Raw genomic sequence first — 12,876 nt, 5'->3', positions numbered from 1 at the left:
AATTAATTTAAATTAAGTTTTAATATAAAATCAAATTAATTTATAAAAAAGAAATTACTGTAAAATTTTGTAAGTTGCGCGAAATTGAACAAACATACACAATAATACGAAATTTATTGAATTAACATGATTCGATAAAAATTCAATTTTGATGATGAAGTAACCTTTAATATTAATAACAGTTAAAGGGTGTTTTTCAGCAAGTAACACAGGCGACGCAGTGTCCATTAGTGTGAGGGAGAACATTCGTTGTGTCTCACTTACACTAATGGACACTGTGTCGTCTGTGTCGTTTGCTGGAAAACGCCCATAGTTATTAAATATTAACCTTTTATTCTCGAAATTTGTCAGTCGCGCTTTTAATATTGATATCGATCGCACAAAAATATAAGTATATTCTAAAGTAAAATATTACAAAGTTTAGAATTAAATATTACTAATCGCGTACAAGTATGTCAATTGTATAATCGGCATTAATTAACATTAATTAATAAAGCTTCTTTTCCCGAAATTAATATATCAAACGTCCTGCTTAGTTGTTACAGAAAGTGTCTCGCATCAACTTTTTTATTAGTAATACAAGAATTTATACGATTATAAATATTTAGCGGCCTTTTTTAGCTCTAATGCTTTAGCTATATAAATTAAAATGCTTGTCAAGTAAAAATTAAAACTTTAATTTCTATTTTATCTTTTTTAAAATAATATGTATATAATGAGAATTAATGTAATTTTTACGATTATGACAGCGAACACGATAATTCGGACAATTTTTACTTAAATAAGTAAAAAATTAACATTTTTCTCTAATTAAAAAAATTTTGTATGTTTACATATCATATATATATATATATCTGATCTTTATTTCATTTAATTGAATCTATCGATATCTGAAAGTTTATTATTGTATTTGTAGAACAATATAATACTATAAATTATTAAATTGTTGAAAGAAAATTTTTTTTTCATATAAAATAAGTTTTAATTTATAAAATGTAGAATGTAAAAATAGCGTTGAATAAAAGAAAAAGAATTACAAAAAATCAAGATATTATTGGCAAAATTAGAATATTGACAATATTTACTTGGTTATTTGATATTAAAAGTAAATTATTGCCAGTGTGGAGAAATAACAAATTATTTTTAGATAAAAGTGAATAAGTAAAATGTGTTAATAAATTTTGTGGACATAGCACGGATCGCAACCAAAACTGTGCATATTATGCGTTATCCATTGAGAACATTCGTGGACATTGGCTATGTAGTTCAATGTTCACGGTTTTATGTCCACAGAGGGCGTATCGCTTTCACGGATTACATAAAACCGGGCCGTGGCGTCTCTCAGGCTTTTCTCTGGTCTCTGGCATGAATGCAAATTTATACGCGACGTAAAACGTTCGCTACTTGTATGTACAATGTACATACAACACCATTGACCAACCAACAACCGATAGGACGATAAATATCAAAAGTGTTTAAATACAACAATTAATCTTTCTTTATTCATTCTTGTTATGTTTTCATATAAATCGAATAAAAATATGAATTATATCTCTCCCGCGGTGCGAGAGAAAATGAATGACAAAAATATAAGTTGCGAGTGCGAAGAAAATGCAAGTTGCGAGTGCGGAGAAAATGCAAGTTGCGAGTGCGAAGAAAATGCACGAGTGTCATTGTTGGATCTCCCAGTCGAGGTTTGTGGGAAAGGAGGCCAATTTTATTTCTGCCATACGCGAAATTCGCTCTTCTTTGTTGTCATTGTCAATGTTCCATTTCCAATCGTTTGTCGATTATCGATGTAGTAAAGTGTTAAATAAGTGATATGTGTGATCTCTTCTTTCTTCTCTCTCTTTTGAGTATTTATTTTATTTTATGTGTGTGTGTGTGTGTGTGTGTGTTTAATTTTATATCAGACTAATTTATTCATATATTATTCAATTTATTTATGCTACGTTTCAGATATTCCTGCATATATGTTCCTTTTTAAAGGCGTCAACATTAGTACACAGTTTAAGCCTAGTATGCAAACAGTTCTATCTTATTTTAAAGGATGACTCATTATGGAAAGCGCGAATTAATCATACATGGCGAGATGCTAGCTACCCGCTTTTGCGTCCTGGTTAGCTCAAATTGATAATATTACTTATTACTTTGCAGGACTAGTTATGTTTGTAACTATTTTTATAAATAAATAGTACTGTCTACATAATTATTTTATTTTAGTTTTATAGTAAAAGTGACATATAATTTCAGCAAAGCCTGATAAACTGTTTTGGAAATTGTCATGCATTGCGATTGAGAAACAAAAAGCACTATGGGCACGAAAGGAATATTCTATGGTGAAAATATTACATAAGCAAAACAGCACAGTAGATGCTTTATTATTGATGCACGTAAGTAACAATATTTAAGCATCTTTAGATATCTCTTCATAAAAATTATAATATGACTCTAATGTACAGGGTGGTACTGCTTATATTGCTGGTGCGAGAGATCGCAGTCTTACTTATAGAAAATTTACAAAAGACACTGGATTCTGTAACATAGATTCTGCACATAATGGATGGATTTGGGATTTGACAACAATAGACAACATTATCTACAGTTGTAGTTGGGATCAGAGTGTGAAATCATGGGTGCTTACTGATAGCGGTCTTTTGCAGCAGAAAACTTATAAGACGTACATAATAACAAAATGTTGATCTTCTCATAATGAAACAACTGAGCTAGAAGAATAATTTCCATTTCTATAAAAAAGAATTGTATCTTTATTTTATTTATTCAAGTATAAATACTGCAAACTGCTTATCAAACAGAAAACTGATATAATTCTAAAATTTATTTATTCTATTAATTACAGTTCTTGCAATTTCCTATTACTATTTTGTGTACATTTTTTAACATGAAAAAAAAACTTCCAGTGTATCAGGTGCACTGCTTTGTGTGTCATCATGTCCAGAACAGGCTCTGTTCGCAACTGGTTCATATATGAGGACAGTATTCGTCTTTGATTCGAGATCGGGAGAAAAGCCGATTAAACAATATCGACCGCATGGAGGAGCTGTTATTAAACTGGCAATGAATTCCGAATACATCTTGTCTGCGAGCGAGGACAAAACGGTGTCTGTTTGGGATCAAAGAGCCGGACGAACTATGAAATATATCACAGTAATATTACTTACGTATTTCAACACATTAAGAAACAAAAATATATATGATATCAAGTAACAGATGTTTTGTAGATTCCAGGCGAAGCATTTCCCATGTGCATGAATGTACAACAAGACTGTATTTGCGTTGGAGATAGTATCGCTAAGTTACATGTATTAAATCCAAAAAATGACTTTGAATTAGTAAAATCTTATTCTACTGGACATACAAAAGGGATAACGGGAGTGCGTTTGACGCACGGAAATCTGATAACAAGTTCCAAAGATGGCACTGTTAGAATTTTGAGTCCTACGGATCCACCGAAATTCATGGCTACTTTATATTCATCTTTTGGAGAGATTGCAAGAGTAAGTATTACACATTATATAGAAAGTATTGTCAAAAAGGAAAAAGTCATTATATGCCTTTGCGTCAAATGTAAAATAAAGTTTGAATACAAATTTCTATTTACACTTACATTTTGCAATCAGGTTTTGTCTATGAAATATTAGCGAATTTTTTATGAAATCTTTTACAATGTACTTTAATTTATGATATTTAATGTCGATGTTATAATAAAAATCTGGGTTGGGCATTTATCCATAAACTATAATAGTCTATACCTGTGCGTAAACAATGAAAATTATGTGTAACTTGTAATCTATACAATATAGCCTATGAAAGACTTTTTTTATATTTTGTTTTTCATATTATATGCTTTAAAGTAAACATAACAATTTCTTCTTAAATTAACTAAAATCACATATATAAATACATTAACTATTTTATATTATAATCACTTTTTTACATTCTGACATCTAATTTATAATAGCTTATATAGTTTACATTATCGTTAATAAAGTTTATGTTAACAATATATACACAAGACGTAACAATTCGTTTAGACATAATTTTCAAATCTAGAACAGAATCCTGACAAAAATATATTTATTATATTTTTTATTATAACATCATATATATGTAATTTAATTTTTAAATCGTTTTAAATAATGTATGAAGATTTTTTTTCTTGCACTATATAATTCTTACATGGCTCTTATTTGCCAGTTTTATTAGCATATTATATTTTTTATGATAATACAATTTTCATTTTACAGATGGATTACCAAAATGACGTTCTTGCGATATCTGGAAGTGAAATCGCAATATATCGGCCAATAAATAATGTGTTCAATAAATAAAATTAATTAATTGATAATTTCTATAAGCATTCTATAAGTGTTATATAGATAAATTATTTTCATATATTTATTTGCATCAAGACATATATATATATATATATATATATATATATATATATATAATGCGTGCGCGATTTCAGTCTATAATATAATATATATTGTTCCAAATTTAGAAATACTTGATTTGATGAAAATATTCATATATATATATATATATATATATATATATACACAAAGGTTTTTTATTTAATAGAAACATATTTAAATATCTCGAATTTTTTTATTACATTACCTTTGTATTACATTATTATATTACTTTAATATGTTATTTGTTTGTAAACTTTATGACAAAATTATTTGGATGTAATTTATTTCCTCTGCTCGAATATCCGACAATCGTCTATAAAATTTAAAAATAGAATTTATAATCGAATAATTCTATTTCTATTCATTAAAAAAAAATCATTTTTTTCAAATTATTATCTTTTCATGTTTATTCGTGAGATTATTGCAAGAGTTCTTAAATTTGAACTTTTCCAGACGTCACGTGACGTGTCGTTCAATGTTCATGCGATGCAATTTCAAGTGATTCATGTAGCATTTTTCATAATTCGCTGTGTGTTGTGTCTGCGCCGGTTATTGTGCGTATTTTATGCAAACGAGCTTAGCAAACCCAGTTTACGATCACGCGTGTGCGTAAATTCGCAATTTCGCGATCGGGTTAGTCATTTATTCTGTTCGCTTCATCGCAGTTTATTTCTGAAAGAGCCAAATGAGTTCGTGATCGCGAGCGAAGAGGTTAGTGCTTGCCAACGTGATGGCGCCAAATTCGTGATCGATAATGTTAAATTTAAATCGTCGATAATATCGTAAAATAAAATTGATTCTTCGAAAACACGATAGAAAAAGATAACAGCAAGTTTCTTCGTGGTGCAGCGGAATTTCTTGTTGAATTGGTGGCATTGCCAAGATAAACGGTGAGTTTTGAAATTTACTCAAATAAAAAATAAACATTTTGAATGTGTAACGAAAAATACATATTAATATGTAACAAAACTCTAAGAAAATAATAATTTACAATGTCTAACACATATATTCTTGACAAAAGAAAATTAAAATATAAAACACTTATATGTAATACAAATAAATAAAAATGCTATCGTAATTACAAGGAGAGGGAAAGGGGAGGAAAAACATGACGTTTACAGTAAAATCTGTAATAATGACATTTGATTCACCCGTTTATTCACGCAAAACAAGAATAGACTTAGATATTCGTGTCGTTTAATTGTACTGATGTGTATACATCTGTCCATATACATACAATATCGCGCGTTATACGCATCTTCGAAATGCATATACGAAATGCGCGTGTATACATTACACACACATTTTACATATTATATGTATATATAATATAATTTTACATTAATTGTGGATAGGATACGATTCCTCAGCCCTTTCTCATCTTCATTCTCGTATGCTCGAATTTAACAGTTGCGCGTATGTACGTATACTGAGTATACGTGTATGAGTATTTTCTTTTACATTATATTTTCTGGACTAGCGCGTACTACATGACACGCATGCCTGTCTGTATATTTTAATATGTCCGTGTGTATATCGTCGTATTCCCACGTGTATAGATAAATCAACATCTAAATGCACGCGCGTGCGTGCTATCGTCATTTACACAAGTGAATAAAAAAAAAAGAAAAATTATCTAGCGAAAGTCATGTTTCGTAAAAGTGTATCGTCTGCTCACGTGTTGCGTGTCCTTTCGTACCGGAAAGAAAGAAAAAAAAAAAAAAGCAGAATAACTAGAAACACATCCGCAGAGACACGCACGCAGCTTTCCCCGCGCACATCTACAAATGACGCGAATCGCGCGCGTGATTGCAGCTTATATTATTCGCATCGACAGGTGCGAAACGGGAAGCGTTCGTTACACATGATATGCGTCTCGCGAAGCGGTTGATTAATGTTCTCAAAGGACTCACGAACTTTCAACGTTCAGTCAATGTTCGTTTCGCGATCTTTCCTCCCAGAAACTTCCTACTTTACGAAGAGACTTTAAAAATATATGACATTTTTACGGAATTAGAAGTACTTCTGTCAGGATGCAATAAAATATACATATGAAAAAATGTGAGAAATATTCTCTACGAGACAAGTATCATACGCGCAGGTATGTACTGTATTTTTTCAATTTTATAAATATATTAATATACATATAATTATGACATTTACAAATGACAAAACTTTAAAGATTCGCACCTGTCAATGCTGCTATGCACAATTGCGTGCGTCATTCGAACGATTTATTTACGTTGCATAAATAAGAATGCTGATTCTCTCAGATGTACTTTAGAATCAGGTCGGCTTCGGAGTAAGCACTTCAGAGTATAAAAGTCAAAATTGCACGATGTATATATATTGTTTTTTTAGCAAATAACGTGGACTGTACGAAAGATCCAAAGTAACGTTATTTAAATAACATATGTTAAATAAGTAATATTTGTTTTTTTTTTTTGGCATAAATAATATATGAATTTTTAATTCTTTTTGCAATATCCAACAGGCGCACACACACACATATATTCATATACACATGAATGTAAAATAAATGCAATCATTGTAAAATAAGTAGATGACAGAGTACTTATATAAATCTGAGCCTTGCTTCAAAGTATGCGAATTTCCGAAGCCAGACCTGAAGATCGCAAAGATGGAATGATTTCAATACTGATTTTGGAATGGTTCGTGATTCTCTCTCGGTCGGAGTGGCGATGATGTCGTAGAGCACGGCGAGATTTTCGTGACGCACGTTTTAAAAATCAAGACAGACATGTACAGAAGAAATCAGGCTGCAGGTTTAGTCTTGCTATAAAGCCGATTAGTTTTAATTTTAATTCGGTCAATCTTTCTCGTATCGTCTCTCTGTCTCTCCTCTCCTCTTCTCTCCCGGAAGAAGAATTAGAAGAATATTAAAATCTCTGTATCTTTCTAGATCTGTCTGTAGTCTACAAATTCAATTATAATCTTATTTTTGTTTCCATATGGTTTTTTTTTATTTTTGAAATAATGTGTTTGAAAGTTTATTCCTTCAAAGTTTAGTAATTCTACTGACAATTAGGCAAAATTTCTCGAAATTTTGACGGTTTTCCACGTATAAAAATCATTCTTCTGTACTCGTCTTGCCTTCGTGGTAGATAAGTAGTCTCTGATCGGATCGACTTTCCCCCCTGGGGTTGTTTTGCACATCGTACACTCGGGCAATCATCCAATTGGACGTGGCTTTGAGGACGCGCTTGCTTCCCCGCCGCGCCCGTTGCTCTCTCGGTTAGATACCCGCGCTAATACTTTTGCTTCGTTTTATAGGTCGCTTATATAACTTAAGAACGTGAAAAAATAAATAAATACTACGCGTTTTATGCGCAACCGGCTCCGTCCATGAACCGCCGAACAATCACGAAGGAAGAGACTACTGTAAAACGTTTGCGATGTTGTCTGTATTTAGCAAATAAATTACACAGAGACCTCTTTATTTCTTTTTCTCTCTCGAATGACATTATTGAGAATGTGCACGCGCAAAATATGCACGCATATTCGACTCACGTAATTAAATATTGTTGAACATTGCCAGTGTCTCTTCCATTGTGCTGTCAGTGCGTTCACCCGGGCGGAGACGTCGCGATATAAATTGCAATAATAACAACAATAATTCTACTATATGACATCATAATATTAATAATAATAACGCGGTCGATTTTATAACCAGTGGTCCTTTGACCTGCTCTCGCTCTCTCGCTCTCGCTCTCTCTCTCTCTCTCTCTCTCTCTCTCTCTCTCTCTCTCTCTCTCTCTCTCTCTCTCTCTCTCTCTCTCTCTCTCTCTCTCTCACACACACACACACACACACACACACACACACACACACACACACACACACACACACACACACACACACACACACACACACACACACACACACACACACACACACACACACACACACACACACACACACACACACACACCCTTGCTTCAAAAAAAATACTTAAAAAAAAGAGGATAATCTTGTCATTTTAACTAAATTCACGCGTTTATTTTTTTGCTAATTTTTTTTTCTATACGTTACCAATGTGTCCCCGTTATGCAATTTTTTCCACAGATTCCCCGATTTAGGCAGCTATCAATATCCTCTTCGTCTATCACGCGCACGTCATCTATATAAACGACTAAAGGCCCAATCTAACTAAACGAATAGATGAAGGATGGCGATAAAAATATAATCGTAGCATATATAATAATAATCGAATAATAATAATAATAATAATAATAGTAATAATAATAAAAATAATCTAATAATAATAATAATAATAATATAGAATACTACCGTTATTACTATAGTGATGAATGACGACGATTAATGATTAATGATTAATCGAATTAAAACGAGTGCGTTGTGCGCGAGAGCACAGATATTTTGTCGACTAGAATTCGTATGGATTCTGTGTGTATGTGTATGTGTGTTTGCTTGTTTGTTGTATAACTCAATCGTATCGTCTCGCTTCTCATGTCTCGTTATTTAATATGTTATTGTTTAACTTCGTTCTCCATCGTGTCTAGCAACGACGCGACTCACCGCGAAAGATCGCCGAATCTTTCTTCCACGAATTCTCTTATTCATGCTCTCATCGCACTGCGCGAATATTCGCCGATGTTAACAGAACGATATCCAGCTTTCTACTCACAGTTAGGTACTAAAATCACATATTGAATCGATAAACGAAATCGCACGTCCCAAATGCAATCAGAAAATCTTCTTCCGCATGTCTTCTTATACCTCATGAATATCGTAAGAGTCGAAGATCATTCTCGAATATTCTTCCAGATGACACAATTCGCAAATTTCTCTTTGAAATTCGCAAAATGATGACGATCGGCGCATCAGAATCCTTTCATCGTTCTCCTCTTTCGAGACAGGAATTCCGTCGATCTCCTTCTTGATTTTACAATATATTCGTGTGTGTACCGCGTGATGTTTCTCCTTCGTGGTGCGGCATGTCGTTGCTTTGACTATGTCCCGTTTACTTCTTGCGACCTAGGTACTCGACCATCTCTTGCAACCTTTCCTTCTCATCCTCAAGCAGCAGCGCTTGGATGCAGCTCGTGAAGTATTGTGTGCTGAAGCAGTCTTGCCTATAGCGAGGACAAAAATTAAGAATAGAAAGATCGATTAGTCTATTAATAGCTGCAGAGTAATCACCGACGTTCTCGGTGTCAGGTGTGAGGCATTATTCACGGACCTGTTCGGGTCTCCGATAGAATTTTGAGTCAGACAACGTGAAGAAAAATTTTACGTTAATTTCAAAACTTTCTAAGTGAATTTATATTGATGTAGCCTCAATATATATTTAGCATACTTGATCGCATCTTTATTTATAAATCTTCAAAGATAGAATAAGAGTTTCAAATTTTATTTAAACAGTTTAAAAATTTTACATATAATATATAACGTGATATATAATGTTTTCGGGCGAAAGAAATGAACAGGTCTGCGAGTTAGCAATTGTTAGTACATAGGTAAATATCGGGAATGTGTATGGAAAGGTATCGATTGTTTCGCACTCTACGTAATATCAAGAATTATACAGCACAAATAGAGTGCGAATTGTTTTGGATTGAAAAATCGTAAAAACATTCAAAAATATTAAAAACTGCAAAATCACTGATGATATCATCACCTAGAAAAAAGTATTCTTACATCGATCCGCCGTTTTCTCTTTCAATCAGCCTGAAAAAACGACGTTGCAAAAAAAACCAACGAGTCGCAAAAAGTGTTGCATCAAAATGTAAAACAACATTTGCTTGTAAACTCGCCGCCGAAAAAGAGCCCAAAATCGTCATCGACGCAAAGGCAAAAATTCACGTCAGGATGGATGAAGTCGGAATGTACGAGATGATGCTAAATATTACATCGCTAGCAGTGCTGCATTTTTGTAAAATTAAATTAAACAAATGTATATGTTTTAAAATGGATGTTACATCTATATTTTATATTAATTTTCCAAAATTTATAAACTTTTATGATATCTGATTCGCTAAGATTCTTTAAGAAGACGCAAAGTTTGCATGCATATAATTTTATAGACTGTGACAAATTCTAAATGCATCGTTTCGACATTTCATCCTTCTCTATATTGCAGCATTGCTCGCTAATACAAGATTACGCAGAATTACCTAATTTCTCATACTCATTATCTCGATGTGAAGATACTATAATACGCGCGAGTATTCGTCCAGGGGATGGCGTTAAAAATGCAACGCAAATATAATTAAAAGAAATTACAAAGAGGAATAATAAAAAAAAATTAAAACAATAAATAAGTATAAATTCAATCAATTCGTGACATCTGTTTCTTATATCCAACACTTCAATTTCTTTCTTGAATTACTAATATATACATTCGAAATGTGTTTGCTAGATATTTTCCTAATTAAAATTAATTTTAATTGCATTTTTATTCGATTTTTAATTGCGTTTTTATATTGCCGCTTATTATCAATCGTTTGTTTGAAGCATTTGTACATACGACTTTCGATCAAAACATATTGTGATTTACGAAACCAATTTCAATCGTTTAATTATGTATGCACAATTTTTACACACTCATTATATATCGTGTAATAAGAGAAAAGGACGCGCCAATTTTTTTTTCAAATTTTACTTTGTAAATATAACATACATTTAATTTGCACGAAGATTGTGCAAACAAATCGGAAATTTCCGAGTAATATATCGGGACGAGAGCAGATGAGGAAGGATAATGTGGAAGAGCAAGCGGACACGGTTAGTTCTTTATATTTGCGAAAAGCGGAAAAAAGAAAAGGGTGCATAAAAGGAAAAATCATAAACTAAAGAGAAAAGGCTACCTAAACCCCCGGATCGGCTCCGTGGAGTTGCTTGATCCACATTTGGATCTTTCCGACTTCGTCCGTCAGCAACAGGACATCTAAGCATCCTTTGAAATAGTCCGTGGTGAAACATTCCTTCCTGCGAAAAGTTAAAAGGAAAAAGAATACGTGAATTATTTTATAATACAATAAGGATTGATTTCATAAGCAGCAGCTCGTAGACTGGAAATCCTGAAAAAATATTCTGGAAACGTGATATCACACTCATTGTTAATAAATGAATTCCAATCGTTTTACGATTGAATTGCGACTATGAAAGGATAGATACATCAATCAAAAATTGCCTCAAAATTTTATACAAATCTTAAAACGTCTACAATTTATTATAATTAAAGTATATTAATAATAATTTAATATTTTGTTTTCACAATATTAAATTTTCTTGTGCTCTTCCTATATAAAAAAAAATCAATAGCATTTAAAAATTCAATTTCAACATTAATTTCTATCTTTCAGAAAATAAAAATACATACAGATACGATACTTTCATACATTTGGGGCAAAAATTCAATTGTTATTTAAACCGATAATTCACCGATGCATCTGCCCTTTCTCGCCATCGTTGATTTTTTCGAAAGGGCGAATTTGTTTTCAAATACAGCGTTGCTGTAAATGCATTCGTGTTAGCCCGTCAATCCACCCCTTTTTCACGTTGTAATCCCACTTGCTGTCGTGCAATAGCTCTTACGCGACAGCCGTTAAGCGGCTCGGTACAAACGGCAGGTAGCAACGGATGTACGTTGGCATTCGCTCGTACGAGCTATAAATAGAAGAGAAATCTCATTCCATTTCGATACGCGTGCCGACATGTGTGGTGTACGCGCGCGTATGTGGCAGTATCGAGAGCGAAGCACGTGTTCGCACAAAGGTATATGTATATCCGTGCATCTACCTTGGCCGTTGTTCACCGATATTTTTCAAGGTAGAAATTACACGGTGGAAGTCGAGTTCGCGAAATTATTTCGTTGCTTACACACGGAAGCTTTTCCTCCATGAATTTTAACCCGTGGGATAAACTTTGTACATTATATAGAAGATGAGAACGTTTTAGGAAACCTACACCTAATTTGGTTTTCTTTATATTTGCTCATTCACCGGAATTTCGGAGATTAAACATAAAATATGTATTAACTAATCTGTCTTCGCTGGAATCGTGAGAGAAATTTTTTTAGAAAATAATGAAAAAAAGAATATCTTCATAAATGGATTTCACAAAAAAAAAAAAAAAAAAAAATAAAAAATATCGGAGAGATTGATGATCTTTGATTATCAATTAATTGAGTCTCTGAATAAACTGCAAATATTTATATTCGAGTTAGATAATAACATGATAATATATTATTCAATTATTAACAATAATCACAAAACTTTTTATTTCTGTGAAATTGTAATAATTCTTTTTTACAAAATCAAAGTTTTTATATTTCACTTTTTCTACACTAGAACTTTAATGATTTCTCCGTTCTTAATTAAAGATATCATTTATCTATCCGGATTTATTTTTTCGAATCAATTTTAAAACATATTAATAAAAAATATTTGTC

General features: G+C 32.3%; 3 protein-coding genes across 9 annotated transcripts in view; 2 read left to right on the top strand and 1 right to left on the bottom strand.

Annotated features, from left to right (window-relative positions):
* Positions 1-1,363: 1,363 nt before the first annotated feature.
* Positions 1,364-4,450, top strand: LOC140663109 (F-box/WD repeat-containing protein 9). Its single transcript, XM_072887013.1, has 7 exons — positions 1,364-1,694; positions 1,960-2,119; positions 2,254-2,393; positions 2,463-2,680; positions 2,922-3,168; positions 3,243-3,518; positions 4,269-4,450. Exons 1-7 carry the CDS (start codon positions 1,515-1,517, stop codon positions 4,350-4,352), a joined length of 1,305 nt encoding a protein of 434 aa, XP_072743114.1. The 5' UTR covers positions 1,364-1,514; the 3' UTR covers positions 4,353-4,450.
* Positions 4,451-4,825: 375 nt separating this feature from the next.
* The window catches only part of LOC140663108 (peroxisomal leader peptide-processing protease-like), a 61,612-nt gene continuing 53,561 nt past the window's right edge, over positions 4,826-12,876 (top strand). Inside the window, exon 1 of one of the 2 annotated variants that reach the window (XM_072887012.1) lies at positions 4,826-5,329. The gene's annotated coding sequence lies outside the window, so the exon portion shown is untranslated. The remainder of the gene's footprint in view (positions 5,330-12,876) is intronic. The other variant, XM_072887011.1, reaches the window with a different exon arrangement.
* Positions 5,580-12,876, bottom strand: part of Itp (ion transport peptide) — a 45,549-nt gene continuing 38,252 nt past the window's right edge. For 3 of the 6 annotated variants that reach the window (XM_072887016.1, XM_072887014.1, XM_072887017.1), the window contains exons 3-4: positions 11,291-11,411; positions 5,580-9,556 (exon numbers count right to left, since the gene is read on the bottom strand). In XM_072887016.1, coding sequence (XP_072743117.1) covers positions 11,291-11,411 — 121 coding nt within the window. In that variant the 3' untranslated portion in view covers positions 5,580-9,556. Of the gene's footprint in view, positions 9,557-10,597; positions 11,412-12,876 lie in introns of all 6 variants that reach the window. The other 3 variants (XR_012046220.1, XR_012046221.1, XM_072887015.1) reach the window with 3 other exon arrangements.

The sequence above is a fragment of the Anoplolepis gracilipes genome, chromosome 2 (genome assembly GCF_047496725.1).
Source record: "Anoplolepis gracilipes chromosome 2, ASM4749672v1, whole genome shotgun sequence".
In the NCBI taxonomy this organism is placed as follows: Eukaryota; Metazoa; Arthropoda; class Insecta; order Hymenoptera; family Formicidae; genus Anoplolepis; species Anoplolepis gracilipes.
Note: the sequence above shows the minus strand (reverse complement) of the source record. Positions and strands in the feature narration are given on the sequence as shown.